The sequence below is a fragment of the Eleginops maclovinus genome, chromosome 10 (genome assembly GCF_036324505.1).
Source record: "Eleginops maclovinus isolate JMC-PN-2008 ecotype Puerto Natales chromosome 10, JC_Emac_rtc_rv5, whole genome shotgun sequence".
Lineage (NCBI taxonomy): Eukaryota > Metazoa > Chordata > Actinopteri > Perciformes > Eleginopidae > Eleginops > Eleginops maclovinus.
In genome coordinates, this window is record NC_086358.1 from 6,416,356 (window position 1) to 6,437,809 (window position 21,454).

Genomic DNA, 21,454 nt, shown 5'->3' on the forward strand with positions numbered 1-21,454 from the left:
TTTGGTGTTAATTCAGTGACGCTAGCCAGAACCCCTTAAGGACACTTGTTTCTGATTTATGAAAACTCACATGAACACACACATATTGTTACACATGCAGAAGAGACTTACTGGAAGGTGCAGCGCAGGCGGGGGTGGAGACTTGTGGAGGCCCCCAGCCCTTCATGTTGTAGGCTGACACCTGGATGTAGTAATAGGTCCCCTGTAAGGACATGACACATGACAGTTAAGGCTCCATATACATATGTATGTGTGTGCATCTGTTTGTCTTTTGCTAGGTCACTGTCTGTCTTTTTTTCAGTGTGTGTGTGTGTGTGTGTGTGTGTGTATGTGTGTGTATGTGTGTCTATCTGGAAGCTGTGTCTGTCACCGTGCCCAGTGTGCAGACAGCAGGCCTCTGTCTCTCCTTTCTCAGCCAGATCAATCAAAGCAGCCGCCGACACCTCCTGACCTCGCCTTGACCCCTGTCATGTGACAGGAGTGAGCTTTGGCTGGCAGCAGGGGTCTTAAAGGGGTGGGGGGGGTGGGGTTCTCACAATAACAAACAACCAGTGGAGCGTCCATTTGTCTACATGCCCGCTTAAAAATGCCAAACATAAATCAGGTGGCAGGCTACCAAGCTGCTCTTCCCATCATTTCCAAGGCTGTTTTGCAACTGTTGCTTTTGAATGGTCAGCGGCCAGGACTTTGAACAAATAACAAATAAACAGTGTCTTTTCATTTGGGATTGATGGTGACTGGAGTTTGATGTATGTAATAAAAGAAGAGTCACTTTCGAGATGCCTTCAAATGTCACCAAAGCCAACATGTAAATAATATCAGGGGAAGAATCGCTTCGAAAGGTTCTATCGGTCAGCACTAACAGCTGGAAGAGCTGGACCTTAGTGGTTCTTTGTGTTGTCCAGATAATGTATGATTGGATCTGGTAGTTCCTATTGACTGAGGTGGGAGCTGGGGGAAAAGGTTCATGGTGTGGTCGGCAAGGAAGACACATGTATAAGTGGTCGAAACAAGCCTTGACTGTATTGATGATGCAGCGGCCTTTGAACGCAGCAGATATTAGACAATAAGTTATTCTTGATTCTGTTTCTTACTGATGGACTAAAAAACAGCTCAGATATCATTGTGAAAAGAACAATTCTGGCAGAACCTACAGAAGTGAGTCCAGTGATGTTGCACTGCAGCAGAGCGGTGTCCTCAACCAGCATCTCCCCCAGCATAGGACTCAGTGAAGGAGCACTGCTCCAGCTCACTGCAAATACACAAAAAATGTAAATAAAAGACACATATTGCAAGCTTGAGACTCTCTAGTGGCAGTTTGAGATGTAAGTAGTTCTAAATGAAGCAGTGGCTCAGGCAGGGTGGCTGACCTTTGTACTTGGTAACCACAGCAGAGTTGACACAGAGAGGCTCCTGGAAGTCCACCCGTAGACTGGTGCTGCTGCTGACGGACAGACGGACTGCACAGGGTGTGTCTGGAGGGTCTGGGCAGACAGACAGAAGCATGGCAGGTAAATAAACACACAACTTAGATCCTTTAATGTGTAGAATTGAAATTGACTAAATTTACAATCAGTTACAAAGTGCAGATTGGTTTTAGTGGAAAGGGAGGAGTGTGTGTGCGTGTGAGCGAGACTGCTTTCGGGGGTGGCTGTCTACTGCCACTAAGCGTGTCATGAAAGTCCTATAAAAAATTAAAGCAGGAATACAGGCATGTTATGTTTGCACACACACTCACACACACGCAGAGTTGTGCGCTGTGTGGAAGCCATTAACTCGGCCCAGACAGAATGCCAGCAGAGAAAAAGGGGGCAAAAATTCAAACCAAAGATGACTGCTCGTATGATCTGAGCTCTCAACTGTTCAACATGTACAAAAATTCATCTGAAAACGACCATAAAACTCATTTGGAAGTCTTACTAGCATGCTCGAAGCCCGTCTGCATGCGTCTGAAGAGCCGGAGCCTCCACTCCCAGGCCTTCAGCTGCCTCTCCCGGTCGGACCCCTCCCGCTCACAAGGGCCCTCGCTCCGGACCTGAGCCTGAAACTCCGACACCCGCTGCTCAGCCTCTTGTACCAGCGTTGCCAAATGCACCGATCTGCCCTCCAGACTCACAACTACGATAGAGAGACAGGAGGAGAGAGAAGTAAACACTTTATTAAAAGAAGAAGTGGCACTCCATTATTTCCGAAGCATCCAGAAACACGCTTTTATATTCACACATAAAAAAAAAACAGTTGGTTGAAAAAGCTCAAAGCTGAGCCACGCTCCACTATAAATTTTAAATGGGCTGTTTTTCCAACCGAGATTTAAAGGTAACATGGAAAATACTGTGAACCGACAACAAGAGAAAATTCTTAATTAAAAAACATTTCTCTCAGCCTTTATTTTTCCAGTTTCGCTATAATAATGTGGAATTTTTCAGCAACAATACATGCGATCATGACTAAATGATGAACCAAGCTGTATTGCAGAGGTTGAAATCGTGTTGGTTTCAATTTATCGAGTGCAGTGGCCCTGCAAAGTGGCCCACAAAAGCAAGTGAAATTGCTTTTGCAGGGATTCTATTTAATGCCTTTGTTTGCCAAAATGCTGTGGCAGATTCCTCCATAAACTTCATTTAACTAAGCAGTCCCTATTTAGAGATGACATCATTTAGAAAATGACACAGAAAATGTGGCAATGAAAGTGAGAGGGGCAAAAGAGGGAGGAGTATTCTTCGTTTGCGGTCGTGAGGGAACATAGAATGGTGGGAACATGCATCGGCATCGTTTTAAACGGCCATTGTTAAAGTATTTTCCTGCAAAACCTGTGGAAAAAACAGTATAACTCATCTATTTATATCATATACTGCAGCCTCACGCAGCCAGCATCAGAGAAATGTGTTTCTCAGAGAGGGAGGGGTGTTACTAAAATGTGACCAATGATGTTTACTTCAGCAAAAAAAACACTTTATAGTAGATGCGATGCAACACCCAATTAAAATATTCAAACAATGATGTGCAGTTACTGATAAAACCTGGGGATGGCTTAAAAAAGATCATAGATTGCAATACTAACGTGGACAGCGCACTTTTAAGGAGGCCATATTGGGCTTTTTGGGGGGTTGTACCTTTCCTGCAGTGTGTAATATAGGATTTTGTGCATGTAAATGGTCTGCAAAGGCTAAAATCCCCCTGCCTGAAACGCCTCCATTGGACTCCTTCGTTTACTTCCAGAACAAAGGGACATCACTATTCAACACTTGCAATCATAACAGAGCCGGCCAGCTAACCAATCAGAGCAGACTGGGCTCTGGTTTCAGACAGAGGGTGAAAAGAGGTGCTGCAGCACAGGCAGTATGAGGCAAATAAAGAGCGTTTTGAACTATAAAGCGTGGAGACATGTCACAGGAGAGGAACAAAATATATGAACCTGGAGCAGAATAGGGCCTCTTTAATTGAAAGTATCGAACAGGTAAGATAAAGCTGTTAAGGTTAAAAAGGACAGTAGCACACTGTTCTTCTTCTTTGGTGGCTGGTCATTCTGGGAGTGTTTGGGACTGGTGTGTGTCTGTGTTTAGTCTGTGTGGTCTGTGTTTGTTCATTGTAGATTCAACTGTTGAGCGTTAGATTCCACTGTTGACAGTAAGTTTAAAGCTCCGTGTCAAAATGTCCATCTGGGTGTTTAATTCTGCGGCTCTGTCGGTGTCTCCTCAGCGGCTGAGAGCTTCTCTTTGAATCCCAGCGTCTCTTCTGGGTGTCATTTTTGTTGTTCTCTTCAGCCACTTGTGTGAAGACTTAGAGGCCATTTGTCACTTTTAAAACAGGTAATGCGAAGTGACCGGGGTTAGAGTTTGGGCTTAAGTTAGATCACTAGCGAGGTTCCTTCGACTTGTCCTAGATGAATGGAAACAACTGCTAAAGAGGCATTTTGATTTACATTTCCAGCCTTTCCAGGGTTAGAAACTAGTCCAGATGCTGTCACCAGTGTGTACGTGTGTCTTGATTTGTCCTTATTTCACATAAGGCGCTTTAAGGGTCCTTTGTCCTATTACAAGCCGCCAAGATTTATAATGTGAGTATGACTTAGTTTGATTGTCTTTGTGTCTCTCTGGTAACCACACACTCAAGTCAAGTATGACACTATCAATAAGCATCGGAGTCGATTTCAGTCAAAGCTCAAGTCTTTGATGTCTCCTCAGATGGAGTTTGATTAGCACATGCTTATAAAAACAGAGGCATTTACTTTCCTTTAATGCTGTTGTCTTTCTTTCTCTGTTTAAGTCCTTTGTACACACACACACACACACACACACACACACACATACACACACACACACACACACACACACACACACACACACACACACACACACACACACACACACACACACACACACACACACACACACACACACACACACAACTCACACTCTCTTACGAGTTATTCGAGTTCTTGAGAGTGCGCACAATCAAAGAGCAAACTTCAGTAAACATCACTTTCCATTCAAGTGTTTTCAATTTTATGATACCTTTATAAGACGTCTGGCTCATGTGTGTGTGTGTGTGTGTGTGTGTGTGTGCGCACAAACACAAACAGCCTGGGAGCCTTACTGGCGAGTTCTAATCATTAACAGAGGAAGGCTGAGCAGATCACAGACAGCGAAAAGTGCTTACGAAGATGACTAATATTGCATCATGATTAGGAGCCCTTCATCGCGTTTAATATGTTTTCACTGCCAGGGCAAAACACAGAGAGTGTGTGAGTTGGTCAGATGTGTGTGGATGAATGTGATACTGGTGTGCATGATAAAAGAAAATGTGCTTTGGCCCACACCCTCGGTTGCTTTGGCATTGACCGCGTTTACTCCCATCACGTGACGGTTGAAGCACCAAAACAACTCTGTCTGGTATCAGTTCTGAGATTGAACTAGAAAGTATGATTACAGGTAGTGTTGGGTCTCACTCACATCATAACTTTGAAAGAATCAAAGCGGTGATTGGCAGAAGACAACTACCCGGCTTTGTCCACATATCACACAGGCTTTTATTGGCGAAAGGATCGGGCAAAAACAACCTGCTTCCAGCTCAAAGCCAAGGGAGCATTTGCTAAGCTATGATTCACCTGTAGGCCGGCCAAACTGTCAAATTTACAAGAAAAAATATGATTGAATACAAGAGACCGAATACCCCAGAGGAAAATCGCTCCTCTTTGTATAAAGACATTGTGGTAATCATGGACACTTTTTCCAGAAGAACGATGAGTGGAGCTACTACAATACATTTAACATGATCCTTATTTTGGTGCTACTGTGGGGCTGCAATTGGCTAGCTTTGGCAACTTTTCACAACCTCCCTTTGAACATTTTCCAGCTAGTGGGTGTGCTATGCTGTAAAAGGAAAACAAATAACACACAACTGCCATTACAGTGAGCATAAATGACCGAAAAGGATATAAGAAGTGTTGAAAACAGAGTATTCTGCGAACCATGAGTACAGAACCTACTCCAGAGGCTGTCCACTGTGCGCCAGGAAAATAGTTTTGATTTATTCCAATGGCGTTAACGTTATGATGTTGTGTTCCTCTACTCACAGTGGGGGCTTTCTTTGGCACCGGCTCGCAGTAGCAGCTTTGCCATGGGTACATTGTTAGTCATGATAGCGATATCGAGCGGCAGGAGACCCTCGCTGTTTGGGGTGTTGTGATCCAGCTCCTCCAGACTGTACTGAGAAAGAAGCAGCTGAACCAAGTCCAACTCCTGGTGCTCCACCGCCTCGAACAACGCTTCATTACTCTGGAACTGAGATACAGAGAAAAAAATGGAATAGCGTTAAAAGCTTACGTTGGGATAGGTCGGACATGTCAGCTTGTATCAGTGGAGAACATTTTTAAATACATTTTCTGGGTGTATGATGTCACGCCCAAGGTTCTCTTACTACCCAAGTGTATACGTTTTCCCTGGCTATTTTTGGACTACATTATTCCCGGGCTTATTATTTTTTCCTTGTGTCTCTTACTATGGTGGTTTTGCGCAGCCTCTCTTTGTCTCCTCCCCGTCCTGACACCACACTGTCCTCCAGGGCAGGGGGGTTGGTGCCCACACGGAACTTTCCAGACAAGTTGCGGTAAAGTCGTCGAGCCGCGCTTGGCGAGGACAGGCTAGCCGACTTGCGGGCCGGGGCAGGCTGGTGGGCCGGCTGGTGGGCCGGCTGGTGGGCCTGGTCCCCCCTCATGGGCTGCGTCATCTTGGTAGAGTCAGCCCTGAAGGAGAGATGGGAGGGTAGGAGACATGAGGGAAACTGCAGGTCAGAAAAAAGCGGACTAAAGCTTGATCAATTCTTGAATCCAAAGAGTAACATATATAGTGAGTCTCCACTCAGTTCAGAAAAAGCCAGTCCTCTTCCCGTCTTTATAGCTTTCCAGTTTATCTCCATAAAACAAACTCGGCCTTTTTTAATTAAATGTTGCTAATTAAACTTACTAAAAGTCAAAAAGCATTTCTGCTGTGTATCGATGGAGGGATAAAGGAAAGGAAGTTGAAAGGAAGGAAGGCCAGCTGCTAGGTTGACTCAGTTCAAGCTAATTTTGGTCTAGAAATCAATGGTAATCCATCCAATAAGATCAAAGGATCGTCATTTATACTCAACACGAAACTATTTGAAATTCTGGCTCTGGAAAAACAGCACTAGAAATGTGTGATGAATTTCCGGATGAATGTGTCAATACAATTTGAACCAGGCATCAGGGCCTTACGGGAATCACATTGTACTATATCCGTTGTGCTTATCAATTACTGAAACATAATCAATACCAACTTAAAGCTAAGTAATGCAACACCAACTCATGACACCCTTTCACAGGGATATACATAAAAAAGTAAGGGTTAGATTTTGTAGGGTTAAATCCCCAAATGACCACAACCCTAAAGAGATATCTTGAACCCTTAGAGAGGCAGTCCAACACCTTGTTGAGAACTGATCTACGGCATTGTGATAAATGACACTGATCCCCCAGATGAGCATCACGTAGGCATTATGAGTTCTCAGTAATGGATGCCCTGTGAGACGTTGTCAGCGCCGTAGCCGGGGCTGCTCTGTAACGTCACGTCTTTGTGATTAGTTTCAAAGGAGCAGCATCTCTTGCCACTGGTGTCTTGGCATGAATGGTATGAAGACTATGCCGGGCCTCTCCGTTCTGCCATGGGAACTATGTAGATCACCGTGTTTTTCTAGGGGTGAGTCTGGTACGTTGCATTCACACACACTCGACTGCTGAAGGAAATGTCAGCAGCACTCTCCAGGCGATGGTGACAGACTCCGTGACGGGGTCGCACCGAACAGAGGCAGAGAGATAAATGAATTCCTCAAGGACGCACTTTCAACACCTTTCCCTCCTCCAGATACTCCCTGCTCTCCATCTTATGAACTTGTTTCAGTTCTTATCATTCCTTCACCTCTCCTTCTGTGCTCTGTTCTTTCTTCTTTATCTTGGCCTTTTGCTCTTTCCCTTTATCTTCTTATTGCCTCTCATTTCCCTCCCATCAACAACATTTTTTTCACCCTCCTTCCCACCCTTCCTTAAGCTTCTGTTCTTGCCTTGATTTTCTCTGATTCATCTTTTGACTGCAGTATGAATATAATCAAACAATCTTTCAGGACATACTGTACAGTTATTTCAGCGTCACAATCCCGCTAGAAACGTCCACACTCAATTAATTTTAATAAGATTTCTTGAAAGTAAAACAGTTCAGATGTGAACAAGAGAGCAATTAGGTAATGAGTAAGTCAGTTATATAACATTTTTGAGACATGTTTCAGAAGCATGAGGAATTGATGATAACCATATTTGATTTGAAAGGGAGCAGTTATATATTTTGGCATTTTTCAACGAAATAATCAAATACTTCTCATTAAACGAACATAAGTTGAAGCCCTGCAGCAGTCAACATGTTTGTCTGGAGCCACGTGTCCTTGAGAAATGCTTGCTTATTATCAGTCACTCTGGAAAACATCATCAGCTAAATACCGCAAAAGTAAATGTTGTTCTTAAAGTGCAATGGTTTGAACAGGGGCATGGAGTGGTTGAGGAAAGTAAATAAAGTTTGAGTTACGTTGGTCCATCATGCCATATGCCAAGAAGTATCACACGGGCCAAGAACAGATTTGTCAAGGTGAGAACATCTGTAGGAAAAATGTTATTTATACTCCCGCTATGGACGTGTGAGCCTAGAGCATACATGCACACACGCACACACACGCACACACACACACACACACACACACACACACACACACACACACACACACACACACACACACACACACACACACACACACACACACACACACACACACACACACACACACACACACACACACACACACACACACACACACACACACACACACACACACACACACACACACACACACACACACGAGCCCTCCCCGAACACATGCAGATTGTACAACAGCTGACGGCGGCCCACATAGTAGACTTTAAAGCAGCTTCGAGCCCCCGCAACAAGCCCTTTTTCACGGGCCGATACACCTAAAATACCCCCGATCCCCGTCCCTTCCCGCTCCGTCCCATCCATCTCCACTCCATCCCGTAATAGAGGCCTTATTTTAGACATCCTCGTGTTCCCGGCTGGGCCTAACCTATTCCAGGGTTCCAGATAAAGCGCGGCAGGTATTTGGAATAAGTTTTCCATGGGCCTGGCCCGGAAGATAAAACAAGAGATATATTTGTAATGCGTGTGCCGGTATCCCATTTCAAAGAGAAAGCCCGTTGGAATCCGGTCCCGGGCTTATTGTTATTTGCCTGAGATGGAACAGACAACTTTTTCTCTGTCGGCAGGACGGTGCCCCATCACTCTCTGACGACATTAGGGAGAGCATAACACGGTGTGTGTGACTGTGTGTGCGGATCTGTGTGTATTTTCAAAGCTTCCTACACGTGAGATTGGGATGTCATTTCCCAATGACATGCCCCCTACTACCCCGGGGAAGGATGAAAGACAAATCGTGATTAAAAAAAAAAGAGAAAACAATATAAAGCATCGAACAGAGTTTATCAGAAAGAGAAGATGTGCTTTCAACACAGTATATTTATCCAACCTGTCAGCTCCTTGTGTCAGAATCTGCTGTTGTTCATGCTGATCATGTCTCCACAATAAAGAGAAACCATCCATTGACAATTCCAATTTGTTCCCTGTGATCGCTTCACAACAACATTTTTTTTTTTGAACTCGCAGTAGTAAATGTTCAGTTTGCATGAGCTGTGATACAGCCCTAAGGCAGCCTGAGGCATATCAATGAGAGAAATGTTGTATAACATGTGCTGTATCTGTCCTTGGACGTTCTAGTCTTTAGAAAACTAATCCTTCCACGGCAGGAAAGAGGACTCAGCAACTTATAATGAATACTTCTATATAGACAGGTAATTATATACTGGAAATACTTGAACGATGACCATGCGTAGTATCAAAACACGGTCTACCACTGTTAGAATAATCTGGATAAAAGACTAGAGATCACAGACAGTCTTTGCCACACAATTTCCCACACTTTTTCCCAGGTTCAGAAAACAGGAAGCAGTTGTTCTGGGAAAACCAAAGTCTCAACCAAAGGGCTTCATGTTTGGCCCCCGATCAATCCCACATCAAATAAAGTGAGACTGCATCAGCCCGACAAACAATCAACACCCCCAAACTGCAAACAGTCATACGCAGCGTTCTCTTTATTAGTAGTATAGTCCTATTTACACAAACAGCTCCAGACAGTGAGTCACATGTAAACAAAGACTACATATAAAATATGCAAGCAGTCTAGACAATTATTGACTGAAAGCCACAATGGGAAAAACCTGTGATTTTAAGAAAATGTTGAAAAAATAAAGCTGGTGGTTCCAGCTTCGCAGAATTTCTCAGATTTTTGTGTTGAGCTAAAAAGAGGCCACAAGTATGCACAGAACAGCTCATAACAGCGGAGGGAAATCTCAGAAACACTTCAAAGGAACTGACTGAGTGGAAAATGTTGCTTAGTCTGAATACTCCCAGTTTACTGTATGTTGCAACATATCAAGGACACGGTCCAAACCGTAGGCGAGAACAAATCCATCCAACCTGTTGTCAGCAAAACAGCACAGACACACACAAACACACTCTGACCCGACTGTCAATATGATTAGATTCACAACCTCGCATATTAGCATCTTGGTGTGCCAACTCTCTTTTTCTGTTTACTTTTGTCAGTTTTTATTTATTTATATCAGTTTCTCTTTCACCCATAATTATTTTAACCCCCTCTGCCTCTCAGAGGAGAAATGCTTAAGACAAATGGTAACTTAAAAATAGTTCCTGGCCAAAGTCTCCTGCTTCTATAAATATAGATAACGTTAATCTAAACTATAAACAATGGAAAATATCTTTCAAATAACACGGTCGGGGGCACAAAGAGTCTCAAGCTTCACGTTTTGTTGCTTAGTGGGGTACCTACAGACATGTGTTTATGTGCATAAGCATGTACGTGCCAGAGAAAGACATTACACGGGCTGATGCCCAAATTAGCTACAGCAGCACAAAGAAAGATATGTGGAGAGTTGGAAACAATAGTACAATTAGGTTACTGTAACACAATGCAACCATATATGGACCTCTATATAAGCATGTCTGTCCCAAAGGACTTCAAGGCATGGAGTTTAAACCTTTTAAAGGGGCCGTATGATGCTAATATTTGGGTTTGTTCCTCGACTGTGACATATTACATGCTTTAATGTTGAAAAAGCTCTTTATTTTTCTCATACTGCCTAGACCTCTTTTCACCCTCCGTCTGAAAACAGAGCCCAGTCTGCTCTGATTGGTTAGCTGGCTGCTCTGTTGTGAGTGGTTGACCGCTTAGAGATGTCCCGCCCTTCGCCTATTGCATACAATGTGTTGAAGTGCTAGCCAAAAGAGAGGCAAGAGCGTTGCGTAGTGATGTCACTATGTTACAGAAGTACAAAAAGGAGTCCAATGGAGGCGTTTAAGGCAGGCAGGGGGAGAACTCTGAAGGGAACTTTGGGATTTTACCCTTTGCAGACCATTTACATGCATGAAAACCTATATAACACACTACAGGAAAGGTAAAATAGCGTGATAGGGCCTCTTCAAAACAATCCACTTATTTGCAACTTTGATCCATTTTCTATTCTTCCACCATCTTTCTGTTTCAGCCCTTTTATCGGCTCGACTTCACCCCCCCAACTCCATTCTGTTGCCATCGCATCACACTCTCTGTCACAACGTCTCTACGGTCAGCTGACGGGACCCCCCGTATTTCCAAACTTCTCAGCAGTGGCGACTTTACTGCCATGAGAACACATAAATCTGTGCCGCATGTTACTGTGTCTAATCGTGTTTATGACTCATGGGCACAGATGACCGTTTATATTCGTTGACATGGACTGCGCTGGTTGTCGACGTAGGTCAAGTCCCACAAAATAAACAAAGAGCTGGAGTTAGGTAGATAAAGAGAGGGAGAAATGGCAAAGAGCGGCACCAGAAGGACAGTGCTCGCTGAAAAACAGGGCGGTGGGGGTCAGAGAGGCAGACAGTGAGAGGAGAAAGTGGCGCACACACACACACACACACACACACACACACACACACACACACACACACACACACACACACACACACACACACACACACACACACACACACACACACACACACACACACACACACACACACACACACACACACACACACACACACACACACACACACACAGAGTACGCTGGCTGCTCTAAATGTGGCTTGTAGAAGGAAATTCTGAAATCTGAGTCTTGGCACCAGACAGGCTGGAAGCAGGCAGGCTGCTGGACGTGGAGAGAGAGAGAGAGAGTGTGGGGGAGAGAGAGAGAGGGTGGGGGGGCAGTGTTACTAGAATTCATATAGCCGTCCCCTCTGTTTGGCTCTTATCAGCTTATAGGCAACACAAGGCCACGGCAACACTGTGACCCCTCACGCACACTAAGTTGGCATGGCAACACAACAAATGCACACATACACGCACCCGTGCTGGCGTATTAAAACCTATGCATGTATCCTGTGCGGAGATCTCAGGCAGTTTTATAGCCGAGGAGACAATCAGAGCAGCTCTCGAGGCTCTTTTACGTCATATTTTATGGATGGGATTTTATTGAGGGATGTATCAGGTGTGCTGCATGACCGTTTTAATGTTGCACTGGTACGCATTTGCTAAAAACATCCTTTTACTTTTTTCCCCCAAAGGGTCTACAGAGTGAGATGTGGATGGATTATCCTACCAGATGTGCATTTGGAAAATGGTGTACTCGCCTGGAAGCAATGTACCTGATTCAGTAATCCTGTTATTTTGATCAACAAGTAGACTCATAAGTGCTGATAAAACATTAATAGGTGTGTTGCAGACAGCACAACTGATACCAGACGTGATAAAGCCTTGGTCTCTGTTGTTTACTCCAGATTTACACCATCTAGAGACAACATGTACCCTCTGTTGAGTCCTCCATTTTTCGTAATCCACTGTCACTTTCTTCCACTGAGAGGTCACTGTCGCTCTGAAGTGATATTTACTTGTCCTTAGCTTTGAGTGAGTCACACAATGCTCTTGTGACCTCTCTCATCCACGCGTGACGCATAAAGCAAAATCCCAGAGCAGAAAGTGTGATGGATAAGTCTGCGCTACGATCGCTTGTACCCAGGTTTGTTTGTTTCCCATCTGCTGTTAGTCACAGTTCGCGGAGTAGTAAGTGAAGTGGAAAGCCCTAAAGGCATTCTGTGTTAACGTATGCTTTCAATTCATACATGGCTCACTTTGAAGTGTGCGTACTTGGGGAGTCGGGACAAACTGTGGACGCCAGGTATACACTGACCATACTGCGTGCTCCCAATGACCTTTATCTCCCTCTTATTTACACACTCTTTTTTCTTCTGTCTCCCCTTTTATCTTGTCCTCTTCTTCTCACTTTCTCCCTCGAGCTCTCCCTTGGGAGATTGGCAGAGAAAGAGTGGGCGGTCCGCTGTATGTTTAACCTTTGAAGTGGGCCTGCTGTGCCGGGCGAGGCCTGCCACCTGTTGGCTCTGTGAGTGTGCATGTGTTGTGTGTGTGCACGCAGAGGTAAATCTCTCTAATTTTGATGAGCAGAGACAACAGCGGAGTCACCATGGGGATGTGGTGGCGGGCAGCGGCCGACGTTCTCAGGAGGGGGGGGGCTTCCAAGGTGGGATCACACACACAAACATACACACACCCCTCCTCTGTCAGAGGCTTGGTGACACCATGTCTCCCACGGCGATCGTGGGCCCAGCCTGGGTGGCTCCAGGCCTTCTGTGTGTCTCTCAGTGTGTGTTTGTGTGTGTCACACCAAAGGGGTCCCTGCCTGGGCCGCCATATGCCACCCACCCAGCCAAGGAGAGGAGAGGGGCGGGGGCGACCCCTGGCCACTGAAGCCACCAGTTGGCCCATTCTCTCAGTCACACGCCGGCCGGGCGCCATGTTTAAAGTCCCACGGCTGTTTATGTGGGATAAGGATGGAGGGAGGTGGTTGGGTGGGGAGGGGGGGAGGTGGTCTACTGGCTATGATAATTCCTTTGTAAAAGGCTAAAACACAAATGTGTACAGTCCTGCTTGGGCGTGTGGATGGATGGTTAGAGAGTGGAATGGCTGGCGGTGTGCACACATGTTCACTCACACAACCAGAACTGAACTTCATCTACGGTCCGCTGAGCATCGACTTCAATCAGCAACAGGAATGAACGGTAATTAATAACATAGATACATTTGATATCGCCATGCCAATAGACTCCATTATGAGTAGCTACTACTCTTGGAGGGAGTCGCGCCGTGGGCCACATGGGAACTCTCCCTGATGGAGTGGAGGTGGTGAACGACTAAAACACATTGGGCCTCATGCAGAAACGTTCTCTTAAAGTTGTCTTATATTTACTCTTTTTCTATTACCCTGGTGCATTGAAATATAAATCCCACTGGATCGTAAAGTAGAGGGGTGAGGTGCATGTTCATTATTGCCGTAGGAAGGCCACTTGAAGGGTGTGTACAAAATACTCTGGCACATGCCAAAGAATTGGAGAAATGCCGCCGAATAGGCTGTATGAAAACAAATTTTAGAACAAAATAAAATAAAGTAAACAGAGCAATGCTGGAAAATCAAAAAGCAACTAAGAAAACTATTTAGGAATTCCAACTCATGCGATATCACCTACAGGTTTTTAGTCTTCATAGGGAAACTGGTACAAAAGTATTTCTTGGCCCATCCATCTAATAATTCAATCTCTTGAATTTTTATTATAAAAAAGATATAATCATTTTTAAATTGGATTCTTGGATATTCATGGTTTTGTACTTGTGTTCATCAAACATATGTTTCTTGTCAAAATGTGTGGATTGGGAAGACATTTTCTCAATTTGTGTTAACTAAGGGTTAGGGTAAGAGAAGAGCAACAGTGTAAGAATGGATGGTGATCCCAGAAATCAATAAATGGGCACTATCAAAATAAGAACCAATGGTAGACTGCTTGAGACCCATTGAGCCTTCAGAAAAAGATTAGAGATTCCGGATGGATGGATGATGACGACATATTAAAGGTGATTGGTTAACAGAGGTTGTGGCAAATTCAAATTAGAGGAAGTAAATGAAGGAACCGATGTCTGCAAATGTTAAATAAGAGACAGAAAATGCAAAGGGTAGCTGGGCTGACATCAGTAAGTGAGTCTTTACTTCTGTTCCATTGTTGAGTTCAGTGACGTGGGCGTACAGGTCCGTTCCACCTGAGCTTCTCAATCTGTTAACCATTTTCTCAAGACTAGTTTCAAACCACATTTCTCTTGGGTCCCTAGCAAACTTTCTTCCTGCGTCTGACCCTGAATACTCTCTCACACACACACACACACACACACACACACACACACACACACACACACACACACACACACACACAGGCAGAAAGTAGGCAGTGGGGTGTAGTTCCCCGAGCATCGGTTGTCTTATAAGCAACACATGGAGCCACGCTAACCCTCTGACCCACTGGCCGTCTGTCTCTGCGCGCACACACACACACACACACACACACACACACACACACACACACACACACACACACACACACACACACACACACACACACACACACACACACACACACACACACACACACACACACACACACACACACACACACACACACACACACACACACACACACACACACACACACTACAGTCAATTTTTCAGAACTCTTCACCACTCACTCTGGCTGTCTCCCTCCATCTTCTCTTCCATCATTTTATCTACTTCAGTTTCAATCATTCTCACATCCCCCCCCCCCCGCGCCCTCTTCTTCTTACCTATTTCAGTCTTCTCTGACATCTCCATTTTCCCCCCTTCTTCTCTTTTCCAGTCTACCTCCCCCACCCTCACTCTGTCTCTCTGTGTGCCGAGTTGAAGTTTGGAGTGGAAACCAGAGTATCAAGTCGGAGACACACAGGACAAGAGGGAGCCAGCCTCATAAATCTCCCTCAGTGCAGCACACAGCATCCAGAGTCAAGGAGACAGTCTGTGTGCATATTCAAGCACATGCCTTTGTGTCTTGATGCATGAATGTCTGAGTGAGCATGTAGCTGTTTTGTGAATGGGTATGCATGTGAGCGTATAAACTCTGCACCCTCTTTTGTACTAGAATCTATATTTGCCTTATCTTCCTAACATCTAAGTCTCAGAGAGTTTACATTACAGGTCAAAGAGCAGCTCAAATCCAAATTGTAGTGCAAATGGTGATGGAAACTTCTGAAGCAATGGAGAAGAAACTCAGAGAGACATTGGTTGCAAACTTGATGGCGAAACACTGTTGGATTTATTCGGAGTTGCGGCAGGAGAATTGACAAGACATATACTGTAGACATGAGTTGCCACAGCGGTTGCCAAACCAATTCTGAAGAGCTCTACTACAATACGAGGTTTTAACCAGTTCAGAGTGTATAATTAACATTCCTCTTTAGCGAGACCAGACAAATATGGACCCTGACTCTAACTAGAGCTGTCGTCGATGGAAAACAATGTGCGCAAGGGAACCTACGTTCCAGATAAGAAGGGCTTCTAGACGTCCCTGAACAATAACTATCTCATGTCAGCTTGTGCTCGGTCATAGCCCGGCATCAACAATGCGCCCAGGCTGCCCCTCCTTAAGGGAGATAACAGCACCCCAAGGCCGAAAGACCTATGCCTTGGGAATGCAGACAGAGGAAGGAGAAAATGATGAGCTGTCTCTAACTACCTAAGCCAAAAATTCCCTAACAGTTGCAAATAAACAGATTTTCTCTGACTCAAGTGTGTCATTTTTCTACCATTTAGTTCTGAAGCTTTCAGTCATATCACATGGCCTTCATCAGAAGAGTTGCTAAGTCATAATAGGATTGCAGTTGTTCAGGTTTCCAATTTTTTTCCTGACCATTTTAAGTCATTTTAGTCCATTTTGGCCCCAAAAAGTATTTGGAGTGAATCTAAAGCTACAAAACAATGGTACGTATTTTCCGTAATGTAACTCTGACCCTGACATACTGTTTTGATCTACATCAAACTTACATGTAATGTGTGAATAACGATGCCATGTCAGTGTATTTTCAAAAAAACATAAACTTTCTAGCCCAATATTGCATCCAGTTTATATATCATCTTGAAGTAGATGTAACTCAAGTACTGTTTTACACGCCAAAGCTTTTTAGTGTTTAACACGTTCTCTGAATAATGTTTTTATAATGCAGCCAGAAAGCAGAAGTAAATTGTTAGACATTCAAACACCAGCATGGATCATTTCACTCCTGTCGGGATCTTTAACCGTAAGTTCTGAGCAGAAAATTCTAAAAAAGAAAAATAATAGGGATCTATAACCTCCTCATTTGTCCCTTTTGTTTGAACTGACAGCTCGCAGCCACAGAAGAAAGGAGAAAAATCCAAAGAGAAAAGGATGAAAAAGAGTGGGGAATATTAAATTAAATTAGAACCAAATGAGGCGAGTGGCACACTGTCCAAAACCACTTTACACCAGGGCCCCTTGAGCATTGCCCTCATTTTTCCACCAAGACTCTGGTGATTTCTCTATGTTCTTTTTTTTTTTTATTCCCTTCGTGCGGAATTCACAAGGATTAGCACTTGGTAACCCCCGTTCCCCCTTTACATACCCAGCATAACTATTACAATGTGTGTTTGCTCATGTATGTCTTAGCATGAACATCAAGGAACGAATCAGACACGTAGAGTTTCTAACACTGAGTGTGTGCGGATGTTTGGGCAGTGGGGTAAAGTAACATTTACTTGAGTATTTCCATTTCTAAAGCTAATTTGTAATTCTATTCCACTGCAATTTAGAGGTAAATATTCTGCTTTTACTCCACTACATTGACATAGTGCCTTCAGTTACTTTGCAGATATGGATTAAAGGTAAAACACTTAAATAAGACTCTAGTTACACCTGGATGAACTTCATATGCTACCCAGCAAGTCAAAGAATTAAAATGTGTTCCACCTTTACACACATTGAAACATCAGTGATTCACAAAATCACAAAATATTATACATGATTCAGAAATGGACCAATCTGGACTTCTCCTTCTGGTACTTTAAGTTCGTTTTGATGCTGATGTTGCTTTTGTACTTTTACTTGAGTAACATTTTAAATGCAGGACTTTAACTTGTAACTGAGTATTCCTACGCTCTGGTACTTCTACTTTTACCTAAGTACAAGATCTGAGCACTTCTTCCACCTCTGTGTTTGGGTGTGAGTTACTATATCGACTACAGGAATGGGTGGCTGGTTTCTCTCCTGGCATTGAAATTAGGACATCATCATAAGAGTGCTGTCAGCTCTGAGTTATCCCTGAAGACAGGGTGGCACCAGGCAGAGCTGAGGGGCCTTCAGGGGACGTATACTGCACACATCACAATCAAACTGGTGTGGTACCAACTTCACATCTCCACTTGAAAGTTTGATCGCTGAATGCTACAGCACACGTCGATGTTTAAGTACTTAGGTATAGAGTTTCCTCTCCAGGCATACTGCTGGGGAAATGTTATGGGAAATAAAAAAAGTGCTTGGCCGACATACATGGCTACCTCTCCATTGTACTCCGGGGTTTTGGCAAAGGGCTCAAACTGCCTTTCTGTCACCATGAGAGGATATGGAAATAAAAGACGTATTTACTGGCCCTGTGCTGGAACAGAAACAGCATCCCTTTATAGCCCCGGAGTTGACTATCAGACTCTACTGGATGTCTCCCTTGTTCGCGTCAGGAAACGAGGCATCATGATTTTATGTTTGGCTGATTGTATTTGTTTGGATATTGAACTTAATGTTCTCATCATGCAAACAGTTCCCTGAGTGATATGCAGATTTAAAAGTTTAAAATTAAAATTGCTTTTTATTAAGTATTATTGAATAGAAATCTCAAAAAGACCCAATTTTACAGTTTGACGTCATGGGTGTAGATTGTAAGTATTACTTCTAACGGTTTACCGTGAAGAAAAAACATAACAAAATCAAACAACCTCTTATTTCCCCTTTACTCGGACTCCCTTATTCTACTCTTTTTTCCAACCATACCCTAGAGGCCTTTTACTATGATTACCAATAACAATAACACTCCCATTATCTTTTATTATCACATTTTCCCGAGCCCCTGCCAGCTCTCGCAAACTTTGATAAAACTACAAAACGGCTCCTGTTTCAGGCTTGTATATGGACTGGAGAATTCCCTTAATAGTCTAGGTTTGTTTGGGTATCCGACTTGAATCGACATAAACGGCAATGGTCCACTAAAAAGATAGTAAAGTGTTAGGTCACCTGAGACTGCTTTACTGCGGTCGGCTGCTAGTTATTTGGTATGTAATACACTGCTCGTGTGACTTAGTGTAAGATGTTCGATTTAAAGAATGAAAGAAGGGGGGCGGTACACGGATAAACATCATTCAATCTTAGTTTAAGGGTGTATATATTACATTTACACATACGAGTTATTTTACAGTGTGATAACACAAAACATTCCCTTAAGAAACAACTGCAGGACCACATTTGAGTTTTATTTTAACGATACTTACAGCTTAGCATATATTATAGTGTTGTGACAATATCAAAGTATGATTTTGATATGAATACATGCCTAAATACCTCAAACCAATAGTAAAACGCAAGGAAATGTTGGATTAATTGTACCAGCTTGAAAGTTCAATCATGGTACTTACAATACTTAAAACAGAAAATATTCGGACAATGACGAAGAAATATATTGGCTGACACTACGCAGAAAAATATCGTACTTTCGTAACAAATACATACAAAGACAAACTGCTTAGACTGACTACAGGAAGTGCAATAAAAGTCGAAAAATTCCAAAAATGTAGCTGATTCACGGGGTGTTTTCAGAGGCTGTCTTTAACACACGTGTTTTCCTTTTGACAGCGTTGATGACTGTGCATTCCAGAGGAGCCGCGCGGGTCCTTTCAGGAGCCGGACCGACCTCGTTTCACCCCCCAGTAGCATGACTCAGCCCGCAACCTTGAATCTCTCCTCCTGGGGTCCCTTGTTTATTATGTCACAAAAGACCAGTCACACTCCTGTAACGGCGGCTTGCCCGGGAGAAAGTCGGAATCCAGCTGTAGCCGAGCCCCCCTCATCCCTCTCGTAAATGAGCATGTCCAATCTACCCACTGCGTTTCATTAAAACCAGACTACATCAATCAGGGCCTGAACTTTAAAGGCCAGGTCCCCCTCTCCAGCAACATGGCAGGAAAACACCAAGCTGTTAAAGTGAAGGACCTCACACTGCAAATGCTCTCCAACGCTCATTCGCTTAACAGCACATTTCGCCGTCGGACCACACAACGCATGCCGTTCCGAGACCACACAGTAGGTCTCATAAGGCCAACAAAAGACCTTGTAAGACCTCACACCAGCCCCTAGCATGACTGGATAGGACCTCAGAGAGTCCCACACCTGTAGCTCCACTAACCGCAAAGTGACTCAACTGAATAGCTACTGTAGTCCCGGCACAGCAATTACAAACCTGGAAACCCTTTAGACCCGTGACTGTTTGGACATTTTTTTACTTGACAAAATTAGGTGCAAAGGAAGTGTGAGATCCGCTTTAACCGGGGCTATTTTCCTAAACGCGACAGAAATGTAAAGGAAGAGCCAAGAATACATAGCAAGAAGCTCAGGGGGGAAGCCGGTTGGACAGTCGGCAGGATGGATCGGTAGATAAATGAGTTGAGGCCTAAGCAACAAGAGGGGAGTCTGGGAAGGAGTCCCATGGGTGGGGACGGGAAGGCAGCCTCGTGATGGAAAGCTTTCAAACTCCTTTCATCGGCTGCCTGAGGACTGGAGCTTTACAAGAGCAAGATGAGCCGGCGCCACTGGAGCTGCTTGGCGCTGTTCAACGAAACCCAGACGCAGAGACGGAGCAGGACCCGATCACCACTACGCCCACTCTCTGCTCCAGCCCCACACAGCAGCCAGCCAATCCGCATGGTGTCTCTCTCTTTGTATTTCAGTCGAGATAAGTGAAAGATTGTGCTCAAATTCCTGCTTCTGTTACCAGTCCATAAAGTCATATTTAATAATCTTCACAACCCTGAAAGAGAACCTTATAGCCATGTATATTGGTTTCAGATCTAAAATAGTTTGAAAATAAAGCAGGGGTGTCAAACAAACGGCAGAGGATCAATCCTGCCCGGGAGATCACTTTGCATAGTGTAAAAAAATACAGAGGAAACAGCTTTTTGTATTTTGTATTATGTATGAACCTGACAAAATGTGTGTGACACCCCTGAAGTAAACTATCACAACATTTCCTCCCGAAACAGTATGATTACACAGATTGAGGGATGATCTTTGGTCTTACCAGTCCAAACTGAGGGAGCGTCTCCTGTAGGATGGAGGTCGGTTCGTGGAAGTCTTCTCCGCTTTAGCAACACGGTCTTTGAGGGACAGACGATTGGTCAATTTGGAGATCCCTGACTCTGACCTTCGGGAGAACAAAAATACATGGATTGGAAGTAGAACACATGGATTGGTAAGAAAACATGAACCACTGCCTCAAGAAAACTTTCGTCTTGCAGCATATTCCCTTATATTATATATTCTTGCACAGGAGTTCAGAAGCATTGAACATCAGTGGCTTTTATTTCCTTAGTATGAATAAATAGAAAACACAGAGGGATTGTTATTTGATGAATTTGATACTGTGGGTGTATCATCTACAGTCTCTCTCTGCCAACAATGTTAAATGTTCAGCCAGGGTTAAATGTTGCTGTCTCAGTAACATGGGGTATCCTACGCCTGAAACTAAACTCATTTTTGCAGATATCCCAGTTCTCAGTGGAAATGTAAGTTGATAAACAGTAACAATGCTGCAGCTCCCAGAGGAAACATTAGGT

The 21,454-nt window shown here is 44.0% G+C and overlaps 1 protein-coding gene across 1 annotated transcript in view; it reads right to left on the minus strand.

Moving 5' to 3' along the window:
- ankfn1b (ankyrin repeat and fibronectin type III domain containing 1b) overlaps nt 1-21,454 on the minus strand; it is a 124,905-nt gene that overhangs the window by 13,821 nt on the left and 89,630 nt on the right. Inside the window, exons 6-12 of the mRNA XM_063892566.1 lie at nt 20,920-21,042; nt 6,001-6,244; nt 5,576-5,783; nt 1,921-2,118; nt 1,371-1,484; nt 1,155-1,252; nt 112-202 (exon numbers count right to left, since the gene is read on the minus strand). Of these exons, the coding sequence (XP_063748636.1) occupies nt 112-202; nt 1,155-1,252; nt 1,371-1,484; nt 1,921-2,118; nt 5,576-5,783; nt 6,001-6,244; nt 20,920-21,042 (1,076 nt within the window). The remainder of the gene's footprint in view (nt 1-111; nt 203-1,154; nt 1,253-1,370; nt 1,485-1,920; nt 2,119-5,575; nt 5,784-6,000; nt 6,245-20,919; nt 21,043-21,454) is intronic.